Genomic DNA, 16,746 nt, shown 5'->3' with positions numbered 1-16,746 from the left:
AGCATGATCTTTTAAAATGCGAGTCTTATTGTGTCATTTCCTGTTTTAAAGCTCTTCAGTGGCTGGCTTTTACATTTATAATTAACTTTTAAATTTCTCCATGTCCTATCAGACCCTACATAATCTGACCTCTGCCGTCCTCTCCTCCCAGAGTCCCTCCTGCTCATTGCCCTCTGTCCCTGGGGACTTTCCCTCAGATGCTTACAAGGGCAGAGATCTTTCTAGAAGGGCTTTTGTGGATGCTCATTCCCAGCATGGCAGCTCCCCCACTCTTTGCTTTGCTGACTCCTCCTCTCCCCACTGGCCTCAGCTTGACTGTCCTTCCTCAGGGAGGCCCTTCCCTCTGTCCACCCACCAGCTATATTTTGCTCCCTTGTTATTCTGGCTCTTGGTTTTCAGCTATTTTTTTCTATAGAGATTAGCACAGTTTTAATTAAATATTTGTGTACATTTGTACAGTGTCTGTCTCTGCCTTACTAGTCGGCAAGCTTCATGAATGCAGAGACTCGCCTGTGGTGCCCACAGCTCCATTCCTAGTGTGTCTGGCATGGAGTGTGTACTCACTAAAGACGTGCTGAGAGAATGAGTTCCGTGGACCCATGAATCAGTCCTCCAGGAAATCAGAGCCCGCTGTCCGGAGTGTGATTCTAGACCCACATTGCTGTGCTCATTTTGAGCTGCAGTGAGAGCTGGGGGTTTCCTGTTCGTCACGGGGCAGGTGTCAGGTTCAGGGGGTGGGAGGGAATTATGATGGAAAAAGTCCAGGGGGAGGGGTCCCCATATTGAGGCCCACCCATAACATTTGTAGTTATAAGTTGAGTTAACACATTATTACGTCAAATATGTTCTACCCTCCTAGCTTGACAAACATACCTTCACAATGCCTTGGAAGGCTAGGTTTGGATTCAGAAATCTTGGACTCTTTGGGGTTTCATACCAGAACTCCCAGCATAGGAAGAACTGGCTCCCTTCCCCAGGCCTTAAATCAGATCCTTTCTCTTCTCACCTGCAGCTCCAGCCCACACTGTGAAAAGCCTTGTGCTCACAGCTGTGCACATCCCGAGCTTCCTCCACACCTTGTCCGTAAACTGCCCCTCAGCTACCCGCAGACTCAGGGTGCACGTAGGCATTTTAGCCCATCTTCAGAATTCACATCTGTATTTCTGAAATGTGATTTAAAAGGGGGCGAGGGAGCTACAGGTGAAAGCACCGTTGTCTCCTTGCCTGTGGAGGAGAGCCAGAGCTGCCCTTCTGCAGTACAGGCCAGGGCAGCAGCCTTCTTGCCTTGCTGTAGGGGTGATATTGTCTGTGCTCGTGGCTTCCTGGGGTAATTGGATAGGGAATGGACCGACAGGCATCCTGTTAGGCTTGTCCTTTCTAGACACAGCCTACAGAAGAATAAACACTCCATTAGCAGCTGGCTGGAGCTGGCTGAGGCGCTGGCTGGTGACTCCGGCCTCTGGTGTAGGCTTGCCTCAGATGAGTGCACGAATGAGAGCTCTACCTTCTCCTGACTGCCCAGGTCTCAGAAAACAAGTAAGCCAAGAGCCTCAGGCCTTCCCCTGTACTTCTTGTCCTTCTCCTGGGAGTGACCAGGCCTGCGGTCAGTCCTTCTGCCATCTGCCTCTCTCACGTCCTCATGCGGAGGCATCCCTACGTGTGGGGATCTGTGCTCAGTGCTCAGGAGGGATCCAGCACCCTGGGTGTGTGTGGGGATTGTTAGGGATTTTCTGGGACTATTAGGCTGTCAGGTTTTTATCAATGAGGGGCAGGAGGGATCCCAAGGTATTTTTGAGCAGGGAAGAGAGAGGTCCAGGCTACCAACTGGTTGTATCTGCTTTGCTGGGGGGTGGGAACGGGGGTAGTGGCTCCCTGGCCTGGGAGCGGGACTGCAGTGAGTATGCTGGAACTCTGAGCTCCTGCGGTTAAGCCAACTGAAGGTGGGCATATGGTTGAGTGGGTCAGCCAGCAGACAGAGCTCTGACCTCTTCATTTTCTCTCTGGTTAGGCTGAGTTCAAATTACTTTACCTGACTTTGGAAGACTCTTGAGGAGGCTAAGCAGGCCCAGCCAGTGGGTACAGGCTTGAAGACCAACAGGGTGGGCTGGCAGACAGGACAGCATCAGCATCAGCATCTCAATCCAGGTGTCCCAGCCAGGACCACCCAACCACCACCAGGAGAATGGAACCAGCCCCAGCCCTTGTGAGCGGCTCTCCCTTTTCTACACTATCTCAAGGGAAATCTGAAGACAAGCTACCAGCATGAGATGTCCTGGTGTTCAGGCAACACAGTTAAACAAAAGTGTGATGCTGCTGTGGGAAGGCCTGCCCCAGGACACTACCATACCATGCCATCTTCTGTTCCTGCCAACTGAAGTTTTATTCCCAGGCAATGCTTTCTCCTTTTACCATTTGCCCTGGGACCCTGACTGGCTCTCTTTGGGGACTGAGGTCTTACAGGCCAGGAGGTGCCTTTGAGTTCATGTTAGGGGCTGTGTCCCTGTGAACTCACTGGAATCCTTTGTTGACATACTGCTTTCTTACCAGTCTGTGAGCTCTTTGAGGGCAGGGCTTGTGGTGCTACTATTTAGTAATTCCCGTATCCCAGTTGGTGCTGACACATAGTAGGTGCATAGTAAGTGCTTATTGAATGAACAGATGGGTGCATTTTCTGTTCTACAGATACCTGTTCAAGCTTTGTTTTGTACTTTATTTTGTTAATCCAGTTGATGCTTTTGGCGAGGTCCTACAGCTCCTCCCCACCCCATCAAAAAGGAGGGCCCTTGGCCTCAAATAGGCCAATCAGGCTCCATTGGTGGGGAGTTGAATCTTCAGTGAGCAACTGGGGAAGATAGAACAGAACTATTTTCGGAGGCCCTGAGGCCTGCATCCTCAAGGCTACCTGGCTTTGTCTTTTCTGAGGCTTGGTCAACATTTTCCTTGGTTCTCTAAGTTACTCACAACTTTCTAATACATTTCCTTTTTTACTTTAGTTAAAACCAGAGTTGGTTTCTATTGCTTGCCTCCAAAGAAACTTGACTGATATAAGTGTTTTCCTATTATTTTTAAATTTCCTAAAGAATATAAAATGTTTAATGACTATATGTGTTATATTCACTTATTTGACTGATTTGCTGGGTTTTTTTCCTGGTAATGGGATTATTACTTTCTATCAGTCTCTTTTCAATTCTGATACCTCCCCAAAGCAGCATACTATAAAAAAGGCACAAGAAGGGAAGCTAGAATAAATTGTCTTTAGAGAAAGCATGGCTTTTTTTCTGACACCCTAGCAGAATCCTTTCATTGGCCTCTTTTGACTATCTCTTTATTCATTCATTCATTCTTTTTATTTCTTAATTTTAATTATTTATTTCTTTTAGAGATGGGGGTCTCACTGTGCTGCCCAGGCTGGTCTTGAACTTCTGGCCTTGAGTGATCCTCCCACCTTAGCCTCCTTAGTAGTTGGGACTACAGGTGTACACCACAGTGCCTGCCCGTTCTTTCTTTCATTTATAAGTCATTATTATAAGTCTCTAGTCTACAGTATTGCTCTGAGATGGTTTCTGCTTAAGCAGATTCGTTGAAACCGTTTACTTCATATTTGGATTTTCCCACTTGTCAGAACATTCTTCCTTGGTAATCTAGTGCAGTGGAAGGGACTGGACTGATTCAGATAATCGAAAGGTAATTCTGACTGTGCCACTAATTATGTAATTTCAGAGGAGTAACATTCTCTTTGGATTTCGGTTTCCACATAAGAAATAAAAAAACTTGAACTGAGTAACCACAGATTTCCTTCCAGCTTTAAGATCCTATTATTCATATGAGTCAATATCTGCCTTTTAGTGATATGCTCCATTGGCCCCAGTTACACAGTCTGGGCTTATGTGATAAGCCTTCAAATATTTGAGAACCTATGCTCCCGTGAGTGTTTTGTTCTAGGCTCAACATAACCAGTTTCTGTAATCATTTCTCATATGGTAAGGTTTTTAGACTTTTCACCATTCTGGTCATTCTCTTTGGGACACTCCAGTTTTTCAGTGTCTGCGTGGAAATGTGGCTTTGAGACCTGGACCCGGGCTGGTCACGCTGTGGGAGTCTCCCCACTACTTGCCCGTGCACTCAGCCTGCCCCTCCTGGCAGATAATGTTGACTAAGGCACAGCCCAAGGGGAGGCAGCCACTACCACTTTCCTAGATCTAGCAATAGTTATTGCCATTTTAGAGGCCCTTCCTTCAGGCTGTATGCAGAACAGATGCAAGTAGCCATGGAGCCAAATCTGGAAGGAGATGGTGCTTCCTCTGAAGATCAGTAAGTAACCAAGAGTGATTAACTGAACAGGTGCTAGTTCTTAATACACATGGAAGGAAGATTTGCTACAGGTGTCATTAATGTTTGCAGCAGACTTTTTTTTTTTTTTTTTTTTTAATTGAGACGGAGTCTCGCTCTGTTACCCAGGCTGAAGTGCAGTGGCACAATCTCAGCTCATACAGCAGTTTTTAAAAAAATGAGGCACTGAATGTTCATGTCTCCATTGATGAGAAAAATGTCCTCTCTAACCCTTTTCTTTTGCTATGCCCCTTTCCCATTCTCTCTGATATCATGTCTCATGAGTCCTTTGCCCTAGCAGCTCTTGTATTTGTCTTTTGTATAGGAGAACAGATGCAAAAACTACTGCTCAAGGAAAATAAAACGAAAACAAGGAAAAGCAAAAGAAGATCTGGAGAGGGCTCTGGCCGGACCACAAGCATCCTGGAGCAATGAAGTAGAGGGTGTTCTGGGAGGAGTCTGATCTCTGGACTCTTGAGGGGTTCTTTCTGTCATTGTAACTCCAACAAAGGGGCATTTTGACAAAGTCCCATGTGATGCGGCCCCGGGCCGTCTCTCTGGACTCTTGTCCTTCTCTCTCTCCCTTGTTTGGATCCAGCCCCTCTGGCCTCCACTCTCTTCTTTGCAAACACCAACCATGCTGTCACTTTAGGGCCTTTGCATTTTCTGGTCTCTTTGTCTGGAACACTCTGCCACTGCACGCTCACTCCTCCACTTCACTGGGCCTCTGTTCAAATGGCACCCCACTGAAGCTGTCATTGATTGCTTTATCTAAGACAGACCCTGTCTCCCCAACACATTGTTCTGTAGCCCTTTACTCTGCCTTATCTTTCTTAACAGAAACTAACAACATCTGATGTATGCTTACTTGTTTATTTATATTATCCAGAACATAAACTCTCAAAGGCAAGGGTTTTGTTTCACTACTGATTCCCAAGTACCAAGAAATGTACCCAGCACATGCAGCACCCTCAATCAATATTTGTTGTGGTGTGACTTTTTAAGCATCAGTCTCAACGCTTATTAGCACAAAATTGGTCTCACGGAAGCACTTTGTGTTTTTTTGGCAGAGAGTTCATTAGTCCACTAGTTGACAAGTGAGTCATTGAGGATGGGAACTTTATTTGAGCAGTGTGGATCTGCTCAGCAAGGCCCTGGTGCACCACACTACAAACCACTGTGGAAATGAGGTTGCTAAGAGTCACCTTATGGAGGGAGAGCTGCGGGTCCCATCTCATCCAGAGCTGCTTTGATCTGAGGTGGGGCCCTGGAGATGAACAGAAGAAAGGTGGGGAGTGTTGTATTTTTCCCCAGAAACCCACTAGGGCTCCTTGTCAGGTCCTGGGCTTTCCTTTTCACTCATTTTCAGGGGCTGAGGCCAGTTTTGCATGATTCAGTGACCAGGCATATGGCATGACTGTAGGTGGCAGGTGGGGACAGCACAAGCTGACAGGTTGAGTGGCCATGGACCCTGTTCAGGTAATCTTGGGGGAAGGTGATAGGAGAGAAGTGCATGTGGGAAAGGGATGAGATTTTGATAAAGCCAGGTTACCAGCAGAGAACCTCTGAGCAGGCCAGGCAGGGAGGATCTGGGAACAGTCGAGTGGAGGAGTGGTGATGTGGATCCGGAGGCCAGCTGTGCTGATCCTTTGTCCAAGGTGAAGTGATTGCCTGGGAACTGGGGAGAAGAGGGAAGGTCCTTGGACAGGACTGACATCCTAGGTGGGGAGAGTGAAGTCACCCTGGGAAAACAGTACTTCAAACCCACCCCTGTTTTTTCAATACCTCCTTCCTCTCTGTTATCAAGACTTGAGTGAGGCTCCAAAAAAAATCCAGTTACACCTGGGTGAGAGAAACTGTGAACCTTAACGGCTAACAATCCCCAAGGGTAAGTTTAGCTCATCAATGTTTTTCCAGTAGCAATCAATACTCCAGAGCTTTTCTAGACAGAATCACTCAGGGGCAGAATGTATTTTCCTAAGACGGCCACAATAAAAAGTTCGATGGAGTCCGAGTGACCTCTACAGTCCTCCTGTTGGGTGGTGGGGTCTTTGTCCCCTCCCCTTGAACTAAGGTAGGTCTGCATTTGCATTGAAAGTGAATGTGGCAGATTCTAGAGTGCCTCATACCCCTTCTGTCCATAATGTTCCTTCTGCATAGCGTTTTATAGCTCTTCACTCTCTCAGTTTCAGGCAAGAAGACTCATCCTGAGCTGAGCTGCTTTTCTTGAAGTTGTGCAAGAACGTCCTGTTGGCTGGGGCAGATTCAATATTTTTTTCCTGGTCACTGTGCTAGAGCGTGAGGAAAGACTCTCCACCCTCACTCCCAGATCCTGCAGGAGGCGTGAGAGTGGAGGGAGATGGTGAGGATGTCTATTAATATGGTGTTTCCTGTAAAACGGTGCCCATTTCAAATATGGGTTGTCAACCATCCTTGGTGTCTACAACTGCAGTTTACCTCTGAGGGGCCATGAACTCTGATTACCTGAAAGTCCTTAGGCCAGAAAGAGAAACGCCTGTCCGCCACCTCTCACTTTCACCTGTTTCTAGACCTTTTCTTATAGCAATGCTTTGGCCATCAGGAAGCATCAGAATCTCAAACTGCAGGGTCTGGGGCTGAAGCTGATGCTGGCATGGGTGACTCAGAGTTTCTCTATTAGTTCAAATATCTAATATATTTTCGAGCCTAAGACTCAGGCTGGAGGCAATTCTTTGGTGCCAGTTGGTTAATACTTTATGAATAGTGGTGGGGGAGGGAATGCCTTGAACTATTAATGTCCCCATGGATCTGGATGCTGGAGAACTTCCAGTGTCCTGGAGGGAATGTTCTGCTTGGCTCATCTTGCCCAGAGAAGAGCCAGGATATGGGAAGATGGGAGAGAGAAGGGGGAGGTGCGAAACGTGCTGGTGCTTTCTGTCCTCGTGGTGTGATGGCTGCCCAGGCTGCTCCTTCGAAGCAGGACAGGATTCCCATGGGAGGTATGAGGACCATGGTGATTTCCAGGCACCAGTTATGTCCCTGAGCATCACGTGCCTGTTACTGATGGTCCAGGCATCAGTTCATATTGTCCTTTATGGCAGATCCTGCACAAGGGGGTTCTCTGTCTCTGGACCCACCCTGTCAGCACGGACATCCTTTTTCTTTTTCCCTGGTAAGGACATCAGAAAGAAAGTTACCCCTCCAATGTTTGGAGTCTTGGCATCCTTGGCCTGCCCGCAGGTCTCTGAATCCTCAGTGTGTTAGCCCAAGGTCACCTTAGGGAAAGGAACATTTCTCCTGGTCTTCCAACACCCTGGAAAGGGAGGCTCTTCGAGAATAGGAAATTCTTCCTAATGTCTAACCTTGGCCTGCAAGTATGCCGTACATTTAATTGCAGAAGGTATGGAAAGTTAAATAACTGGACAGAAGCCATGAGGCAGAGCCAGAACCAGCTTCTGGACTGCCTGCGTGTAGTTTTCTACTATCCTAGGTGGTTGGGTCCCTTCTCAGCGGCCAAAGATGCTATTTTACGAGCCTTGAGGACATGACACTAGGTGAAAAAAACCTGGCCAAAGGGCCACATAGTGTATAGTTCTATTTATATGAAATGTCCAGGAAAGACAAAAGCATAGAGGCAGAAAGTAGATTAGTGCTGTGGGAGGAATGGGGGAATTGGGAGGTGATGGCTAAGGGGTTATGGGGCTTTGGGGGAGGTAATGGAACTGTTTTAAAATTGGTTGTGGGGATGGATGTGCAACTCTGCGAATACACTAAAAGGCATTGAATTGTATACTTTAAATAGGTGACTTGTATGCTATGTGAATTATATCTCAATAAAGCTATTTTTTTCCCTGCTCATTCCTGGCTTCCATTTTCTTATCACAAATCCTGGGGACTCTTGGGGCAGGGGCCAGGGCCACACCCTCCCACAGCAGATGGGGCTTTCAGATGGAGTGCAGCCTCAGCTGATCCCTCTTGCCCTCCTCCCTGCTGGAGAGAATGAACAGGAATCAGCACTGCCTGTCCCCGTGCTTACAGGCTGGACCCAGACCCTGCCTTCTAGAACACACCCATCATAATGAGGCCTCAGTGCCTCCTCCTTGCTGACCCCCTTTCTCCACCTTGGGACAAGCCAGCTCCGACAGCCTGGGATGGAAATGACCACGGAGCCCTGGTCAGTCGGGTAGTTCTTTCAGGGGCAGGGCAGCCTGGGGCAGAGGAAGGGACTGAGCTGGATGTAGAGCTTAGAACCTGGTCTGATCTTGGAGTTTCCTCTTCCTTCCTCTTCTCAAGAAGGCAGCCCTATCAGCCACTGGCCAGGGAGTAGCTTCTCTTAAGGAGACATTTTGTAGAAATCTCAGGCAAGAAGGGGTTGGAAGTCGTCTAGACTCCCACTCAACAATGTTTGTCGATGCCAGCTATGTTTCAGGAACCCTCGTGTTCTAGGAACCACTGACATGCCCAGTGGTGACCCAGCATCCTCCTTTTAAGGGCTCAGAATTCAGTGGGGAAGTAAATGTAAGTAGTTCTCTGATTGGGGTAAGCAATGGCGATTAAAGAAAAGACATTAATCCGCCTGAGTGTTGGGGGAGGTCAGGGAAGGCTTTCTGGAGTAAGCACACCTTGAAGACTGAGTATGAGTTAGCCACATGAAGAGGGGAGGCTGGGTGGGAAATCATGGCAAGTGTGTTCCAGGCAGAGGGAATATTATGTACAAAGATCTGCAGATGGATGTGAGGGAACAGTTCATTTGGAGAACCGCAAAAGAAACTTCAAGTAGTTGAGTCTGGTTGGAAACCAAGATATGAGCTAGAGAAGGCCAAGAGATGAGGTGGGAGAGGTAAGAAGGGGCAGACCATCTGAAGCCTAAATAGAAGGAGGTCCAAGACCCCCTCCCCGCCAGGAACTCTACCTCCTCCACCTACCTCCTGCACCTGCAGGATTCCTACCTGAGCAGGGGCCCCAGTGCCAGGCAGAGAATAGAGTAACCAGCATCAGGAGCAGCGAGACAGGCACTGCCACCAGCAGCACATCTTTGTAGGAGGCCTTCCCTGGTGCTGAACATGGAGGGGTGGGGTCAGAGGTGGACTTGATGCTTCAGAAGCCCTCAACCATTGACTGCTGACCCTTGCCATACCTGCTTCATGATGGCAGCTGTCCCAGGGCGTGACTGTGGCCAAGTCCCAGCTGACAGGGTTGGAGACAATGCAGGAATAGGCCACACCTCTGTCTCCTGGTCCCAGGGATACGCTCAGCACCTGTCCGTCTGTGAAGAGGCTGTGTGGTTCCATACCAAAGTCCATGGTTGTCTCCCGTCGCCAGCTATAGGTTATTTCACTGATGTTGGGGGCCCAACAGGACAAGAAAACCTGGCAGGTTTTGGGGGGCTGAGCATCCCCTCCTACAGCAATGAACACTTGTACCACAGGCCTGGGCACTGCATCTGGGAAAGAAAAGTACAACAGGTATGGGTCCCAGGGATGCTGGGCAGGGCCCATATCTCTGGCTCTGGGATGCACCCCGGGTTAGATGCCACCTCTGACTAGGCCTCTCTTGTACCAAAATCTTGTCTGGCTTTCCACTGCCCACAGGACAGAAGCTGAATTCCTTAGCTTGATATTCAAAACCTTTCGGGAAATGATTCACGCCCATCTCTCCAGCTGTACCTCCTGCTGCTTCTCCCTGCTCATCCTAATTAATTTGCAGTTTTCCCAAATATGTCATGCTCTTAAATACCTTTCATGCTTTCACATGGTTCATCTGTGCACATAGATGCCTTTCCCTTCTTGTCCTCCCAGAAAACTCCTACCCATCCTTCAAGGCCCGGTTTGAACACATTGCTTAATGCCTTGACTGTGAAGCCTTCCCAGGCATGGCTCTGAGCTCTCCAAGCACTCTATCTCTTTCTGTAGTATTTGTCTCACAATATGTCAGTCAGTCAACAAGAGATGACAAGCATTTATTAAGTCAGGCAAGAAAACAAACACATTCCTAGCCTTCTGGAGCTTACAGTTTGGTGAGAAAGACAAATACTGACAAATGATTATGAATAATTAATAAAATAATTATGAGGGTGCAAAATGCTGTGAAGGAGGGGCCCAGAGGTGAGGTCTCTGTCTTATTAGCTCAGTAACCTTAGCTGTCTAGTGCTGGCAAATAGTGGGTGCTCGATACCTGGTCACTGAACAAACCGATATCCTGGTGTCCTAGGCCACGGATCCCCCTTCCTATACAGGTTGATGAGTAAATCCTGAGTCTCAGTGGAAATGAGGCCAGTGGGAGAGCATTCTGGTAACAACAGGAGAGCTCAGTCTCTGACAGCATTCCAAAGTCAAGCAGAGAAAAACCTCGTTAATGCCAGTTCAGTCTGGTGGGATTTGTGATATGAAAGAGAAATGATTTGCTGGGCACACTAATAGTATAAACAAAGATTACAGGGGGGATATTTACATCACTTAAGAGGACAAGCTGCTTCCAAACACGATCAAGCACAGTAGAAACACCCATTGACATTTCTAGTAACTGATCTGCTAATTCAAATCATTCTTATCTATTGTCAAAGCAGAGCTCCTAAGGATGGCTGCTTGGCAGCTTCGTGCAATTAGTTCTAATCACGCTATGTATTTGGAAGCAATAAAACAGCAATTTCCTCAAAATCTGTAATTCAGATGCTGAGAACAAGGCATTTTAGAGCTTAGTGGTGTGGGTGCTGCATGTATTATCGCATTCAATGTCCTCATTTCACATGTGCAGCAGCTGAGACTTAGACCGGAGGAGGGGCTCCAGGGGCTGACTGTATGGTAGGGTAGGTTATTCACTGCACAAGGACATTGGGCTAAGGGGGTCACAGGGTAACAGGTGACAGGGGGTGGGGGTGCTGAAATACAGCCAGTACTCTGCTTGCCAAGATGAGGCTCAGGGCTGTGTGCATCCAGAAAGACACCGCAACTGCATTGGCACCCTGCATGGCTCGCCCAAGGACAGCCAGTTAGCTGGCCCGGGGGAATTCAAGACACTTCCCCAATTTGCTTACAGCCTTTATCTCCCTCATGACTACCCTCTTCTAAGCTGCTACCTCTGCTTTCCATTCTTAAAGCTGGATTTCCCCCTCTTCCACTCTATCTAAATTTCTAAGGTTTTGCTGAAACAGTGATTTAGGGTCACCTATGCCTCTTTTCTAACCCATTAGGTAGATAAATGAGAGCTGAAAGCCCCTTTTTCTTGACCAGAAGACAAATGATGAAGGTGGTGGAGGTGGCTGTGGTGGAGGTGGAGGTGGAGTTGTTTGGAAACAAGGTCCACCCAGCCCCCAGTCCATGCAGCCAACTGAGGTGCTGAACGTAGCTGTGCGAAGGGCTCTGCAGACCCATGTGAAGCAGAAGTTGCACCCAGCTGGGCCTGCCAACCCACAGAATTATGAGAAGTAAATATCGTCGTTGTTTTCAGTCAGTAAGTTTTGGGATGGTTTGTTTTGCAATGATGAATGACTGAGAGAACCCATGAATCATATATAGTTAAAATCTTTCTAAGAAGCCCTTTTAAGAAATGTGTAAATTCTATACTTTTAGTCATAGTTTCATTATAATTTGATTTTTAAATAAATCCATTATGTCATAGTTTAGTATGTAACATCATTTTTTTTTCCTTTATAGTGGTACATAGACTAGTGGCACATCTTATAGTCTATGACGATCCTTTAGAACTGAGGAAGCACAGGCCAGGCTCTGTCCTGGATGCCACTGCAAATCCCACTGCATTTCACCCTGTGGGTACTCTACATGGTAGTATTACAATGCCCATTTACAAAGGAGAAAGGTGAAGGCCAGGGAGGCTAAGCATTGTGTCTAAGGCCACTGAGCTAAGAAAAGACTGAGCTAGAGTTCAGGCAAGCACTGTGAAATGGCAAAGCCTAGCTGCTGCAGCCAGGAGGAATTTTCTTAGACGTGACTACCAGGGAGCAGCTGTTCTCTGAGTCAGCAACATGGTCAGAGACCAGAGCTTTCTGGAACCCAGCTCTCCCTGGCTGCTATGACTCAGGATGCTTGTCTGGTGCTTTGTGGGAGAAGAGGGTCAGGCAGCCAGTGTCAGACACACTCACCGTACACTTTTAGCTGGAGAGTCTGGGTCCAGGTCTTGCCCCTTGTGTCCACCATCAACACAGAGAAGTTGCCGCTGTCTCCAGACTCCAGTGGCCCGAGCTCCAGGCTGAGGTTGCTGTGTAGCTGGGCTCGGCCCAGGAAGCGGGAGTGGTACAAAGTCTCCAGGGAGCCTCGGAAAAATGTGGCCAGGAGCTCCTCTGAAGGCCAGAGAGATCGCCAAATAGCCTCACGGACTTGGAAGCCGGGAGGGCGTGCTGCCACCAGCAGCACCGAGCCCCCGACTTTGCTCAGCACTTGGGCACCAGTAACTGTAATGGGAAGTAGGGCTGAAAGAACAGAGCCCCTGGTCACTCTGCCTGCCCCACGCTCCTCATCCTTCTTTTGCATGCATCTGACCTGCTATGGGGTGAACTGGGGCCCCTCCACTGACACTTCCTCCACTCAAGTTGAGGGTACACTCTGCCAGGTGCCGGGGATAAAACGTATGGAAGATAACCCCAGTGTCTGCATTCATGGAGCTTACAGAGGAAGCCAGACATTCAAGAAAGCAATTAAAATGAATTCTGTTAAATATCATGAAGGGAAAAATGGGATGCCCTGGGAGCACACAGGTAGGGTGACAGGGGACCTCACCCAGCCTTGATGGGCTCAGAAAACAAATTGTTAAGCTGAGCCTTGAAGAGGAATGGGAATCAGCCAGGCCAAGCGGAGGGCGGCTTGGAGCAGGATAGGGAAGTGTCACCGGCAGAGGGCACAGTACTGACAAAGGCGTGGAGGGGGAGAGTTGGTGCCGTGGGGAACTGAGAGTAGTTTTCTGTGTGAGGAGTAGGAAATTACACTGCAGAGTCGGTGGGAGTCAGATCATGTAGGGCCCTGAAAGCAGTATTAGAGTTTGAGCTTTATCTGTAGAGCAATGGGGGGTCTCAGGTGGGTTTTAAACAGGAGTATAACAGGATTAGATGCATGGTTAGAAAGATCACTCCAGCAGAGATGTGGAGAATGCACTGGAGGTGGGCAGGACTGAGGCTGTTCACGTTAGTCCAACGGAGAAGTGATGGCAACTTGAATTGAGGAAGGGAGCAACTGGGATGGAAAGAAGTGGGAGGAATTGAGAAACATGAAGATGGTGTAATCAGTAGGATTTGGTAATAGATTAGCTCTGGGGAGTGAAGGAGAAAAAGGAGTCAAGGATGGCTCCGAGGTCCTTGGGATCCACTGAATATTATTCTCTGTGATCCAGAACAGGAGGAGAAACAGACAGGGGCAAGACGGCAAGATGCTGCTTTTGGGGACTGTATTTGAGTCAGGGGTGTATAGGAGACACTTCTGCTTGAAATGCCCCTCTGACTCCTTTGCTGACTAATTTCTGCCCACTCTTGTAGCATCACTGCCTCCTCTGACCTCCCCTATCCCTCATAGATAATGTAACCAAGAGAGATTACATATTCTCTCTTGTGTTCTCACAGTGGCCTGGGGTCACCATGCTGACTACCCTTATCCCTCTATTATTATTGCCTGTTTGTGAGTCACCGTCTCCCACTAGACTGTGAGCTCTTTCTCCCCATCATTGTGCTTCCAGTGCCCACCACCGTTTAGGAACAGAGTGTGGGAGAAGCCTAGTAAATGGTATTGAATAAATCACCTACCCTGCTGAGGACTGACCCCATGCCTGTCACTGGCACAGGGTGTAGGGAAGAATAAGAGGTGATGAAGGTTTGGTCAATGAGCCGTGTTCAGGATGGTTGCTCAGTCGGCCATGATAATTCCAGTCCCTCCTCCGCCTCACTGTCCTCCAGGCCCAACAACCTCCTCTCACACTGAAGAAGGCTTCAGTGTTAACGCAGAGTAGGAATGTAACACACAACGAGCATTGCACTGGATGTCAACCAAGACCTAGCTTCTACCCGCTCCTGGTGCTGCCACGATCAGCTGTGTGGCCTTCTGCACATCACCCCCCACCCCTCAGGCTTCAGTACCACTGAAAAATAAGGGGTCTTTACCAGGTCAGTCACACAGATCTTTTATCATTAAGGGCCATTTGAAAAATTATTTTTGGGCTGGGTGTGGTGGCTCATGCCTATAATTCCAGCACTTTGGGAGGCTGAGGAGGGCTGATCACTTGAGGTCAGGAGTTTGAGACCAGCCTGGTCAACATGATAAAACCCCATCTCTACTAAAAACACAAAAATTAGCCGGGTGTGGTGTCAGGGACCTGTAATCCCAGCTACTTGAGAGGCTGAGACAGGAGAAACACTTGAACCCAGGAGGCAGAGGTTACAGTGAGCCAAGATGCACCACTGCACTCCAACCTGGGCGACAGAGCAAGACTCAGTCTCAAAAAAAAAAAAAAAAGGCAAATTATTTTTGTCTCACATGTCCGATGATTTGAAAGATTTTGTGAGCCAAACAGACCGAGGCCTTTTTTGAGGTTAAGGTGTGATTTCCTGCACACGTTTAGAAATGTTGAAGAAATCTGCAGGCTTTGGAGCTCTCAGGGCCAGGAACCCAGGCAAGGAGAAGAGACAAAGCAACCCAAAGTCCCTATAAGCCTCTGATGTAAACAATGGCATCTTAATCTTTGCCGCACCCCATAAACCCTCATCCATGGCCTGGCAGTGCTGACCCATGTCACGTTGGCTGCTTGTTGACCAAGGAAGGGAACTCAGGCATCAGATGGATAGAGGGATCGCCCAATGTGGAGGAGACCCCGTGTGTCAGCCATCCCAACATCACACCACCATCAGCCACCCCTACATCCACGTGGGCCGTATTTAGCCTCTCTCATCGCTACTTAGTACTTGCCTCCCCTTAAAAAGGCCTGCAGGGAGGGACCTCAGCTCCCGCACAGGCTGCTGAAAACACGCTCTGCTGATTGTGGGGAACCCTGCTCTGCCCTGCCCTCTGCTTCTCTCCTCAAACTCTGTAGAGCTTCTGCATGCTAACACTGCTGGGTCCGCACCATTCTCACAGCCGACTTCCGCTGGCTCCGTTTTTATTGCCCTGGGCCACAAAACAGCTCATGTCTCACAGATAAGAATACCCATCAAGCTGCCACCTTCTTCCTCCCAGGACCCTGCATTTCTTTGTATCTGCCTAGCTTAAAATGTTGCCCAAGAGCTTGTTCTAGTCTTCCCTACCCAGCTACCCACCCTCAGCTTCTGGGTTCTCGCTCGGGTTGAGGGAGCCCTGCCCAGATGTCTGGCGAAGGCAGCTGGGGAGGCGCCTTCAGCTCTCCAAGGACCGGCTGTCTGCCTGCCCCACTTACCTTCCCAGAGAAGCAGACTCCACAGGGGCCTCATGGCCATCCTTCTCTGGTGAGGCAGGTAAACTCCTTCAACAACCAAAATCCAGAACCTCCCGGGCTGAGTGGGTGCACGGGAGGAGCTGTGGTCCTTCTGGGAAGTCCCATGTTCAGAAGGAGGAATCTTGACTCAGAACAGGATGCCCCAAAAGTGAAAACATCCAGAATAAAGTGGAAGTTGGCCCTGGGCCTCGCTAGGCTTTCAGGAGCAGATTCTTGTAAGTCAGCCTCTTTCACATGCGCATGGTTGGCTAACACATGGCGACAACAGCCCCCACACAAGCCACATCCTCCTTGCTGGATCTCACTGGCCTCCCTGCATCCCAGCCTGCCTTACTGCGATCTGTCCCCCTCAATCTAGCTTAAAATCCTTCTGTGGCCTCCCGTGGCCCTGAGAATGAGGACTAACTCTCTGCTCTGCATGCAGGCCCTCCTGAGTCAGGCCTTCTTCTCCAGGCTGGTCGCCCACAGTTATTCTTCCCTCCAGCCATCCCAAGCCAGAAGGCCTCCTTCTCAGAACTACTGATCTCACACTTCCCTGTGTGATACTTTCCCCCCTCCCCTCGACTAGGCCTGCTGCTCCTTTTATCCTTGCAAACAGAGCATGGCTGTGCAGTCAGCGAGGATGTCCTTCCAGGCTTCCCGACCACAGGCAGGTGACAGGCCCTCTCCTTGTGCCCTGTGCATGCCCACACCTCCCTCTTTACTCTTGATGTGTTGTTGATGACAGTTTTCTGGTCTTCACAGACTGTTTAGCCAACATGGTCTTTTATTCCTTTCTGGGTTGCCCTCAGTGCTCGGCACATTACAGATGTTTCACGAGTATTTGTTAAGTGAGTGAGTACATTCTAGACATGGCTACGCGTTTGGCTTTATTTAAGCCTTGCAACTCTCCTCTGAGAGGATCACCTTGTTATCCAGTTAGAAATGGGAAAACGTGAAAACCAGAGTGAGGTTAGGCCCCCTGCAGAGGTCACAGAGGTGCAGAGCTGCAACTTAAACCTCAACTTTTGAAGTGTGGTCTATTTTGCCACAGTC

The 16,746-nt window shown here is 48.7% G+C and overlaps 1 protein-coding gene across 1 annotated transcript; it reads right to left on the bottom strand.

Moving 5' to 3' along the window:
- Positions 1-5,188: 5,188 nt before the first annotated feature.
- SLAMF8 (SLAM family member 8) lies at positions 5,189-15,961 on the bottom strand. Its single transcript, XM_011957194.1, has 5 exons — positions 15,673-15,961; positions 12,407-12,733; positions 9,446-9,751; positions 9,258-9,365; positions 5,189-7,477 (listed from the first exon to the last, which is right to left on the bottom strand). Exons 1-5 carry the CDS (start codon positions 15,710-15,712, stop codon positions 7,401-7,403), a joined length of 858 nt encoding a protein of 285 aa, XP_011812584.1. The 5' UTR covers positions 15,713-15,961; the 3' UTR covers positions 5,189-7,400.
- Between the last annotated feature and the right edge of the window lie 785 nt (positions 15,962-16,746).

Source organism: Colobus angolensis, unplaced genomic scaffold, assembly GCF_000951035.1.
Source record: "Colobus angolensis palliatus isolate OR3802 unplaced genomic scaffold, Cang.pa_1.0 Scaffold439, whole genome shotgun sequence".
Classification (NCBI taxonomy): domain Eukaryota; kingdom Metazoa; phylum Chordata; class Mammalia; order Primates; family Cercopithecidae; genus Colobus; species Colobus angolensis.
This window is presented reverse-complemented; position numbering and strand designations above follow the sequence as displayed.

Bases quoted from the DNA above. Each gene is read 5' to 3' on its own strand.
- SLAMF8 (XM_011957194.1), bottom strand. From the start codon at position 15,712: ATGGCCATGAGGCCCCTGTGGAGTCTGCTTCTCTGGGAAG. The intron at 9,752-12,406 runs GTGAGTGTGTCT...TTTCTTTCCCAG, and splicing joins TCTCCAGCTAAAAGTGTACG to ATGCAGTGCCCAGGCCTGTG. The intron at 7,478-9,257 runs GTAGGAATCCTG...TGTCCTTACCAG, and splicing joins GCACTGGGGCCCCTGCTCAG to GGAAAAAGAAAAAGGATGTC.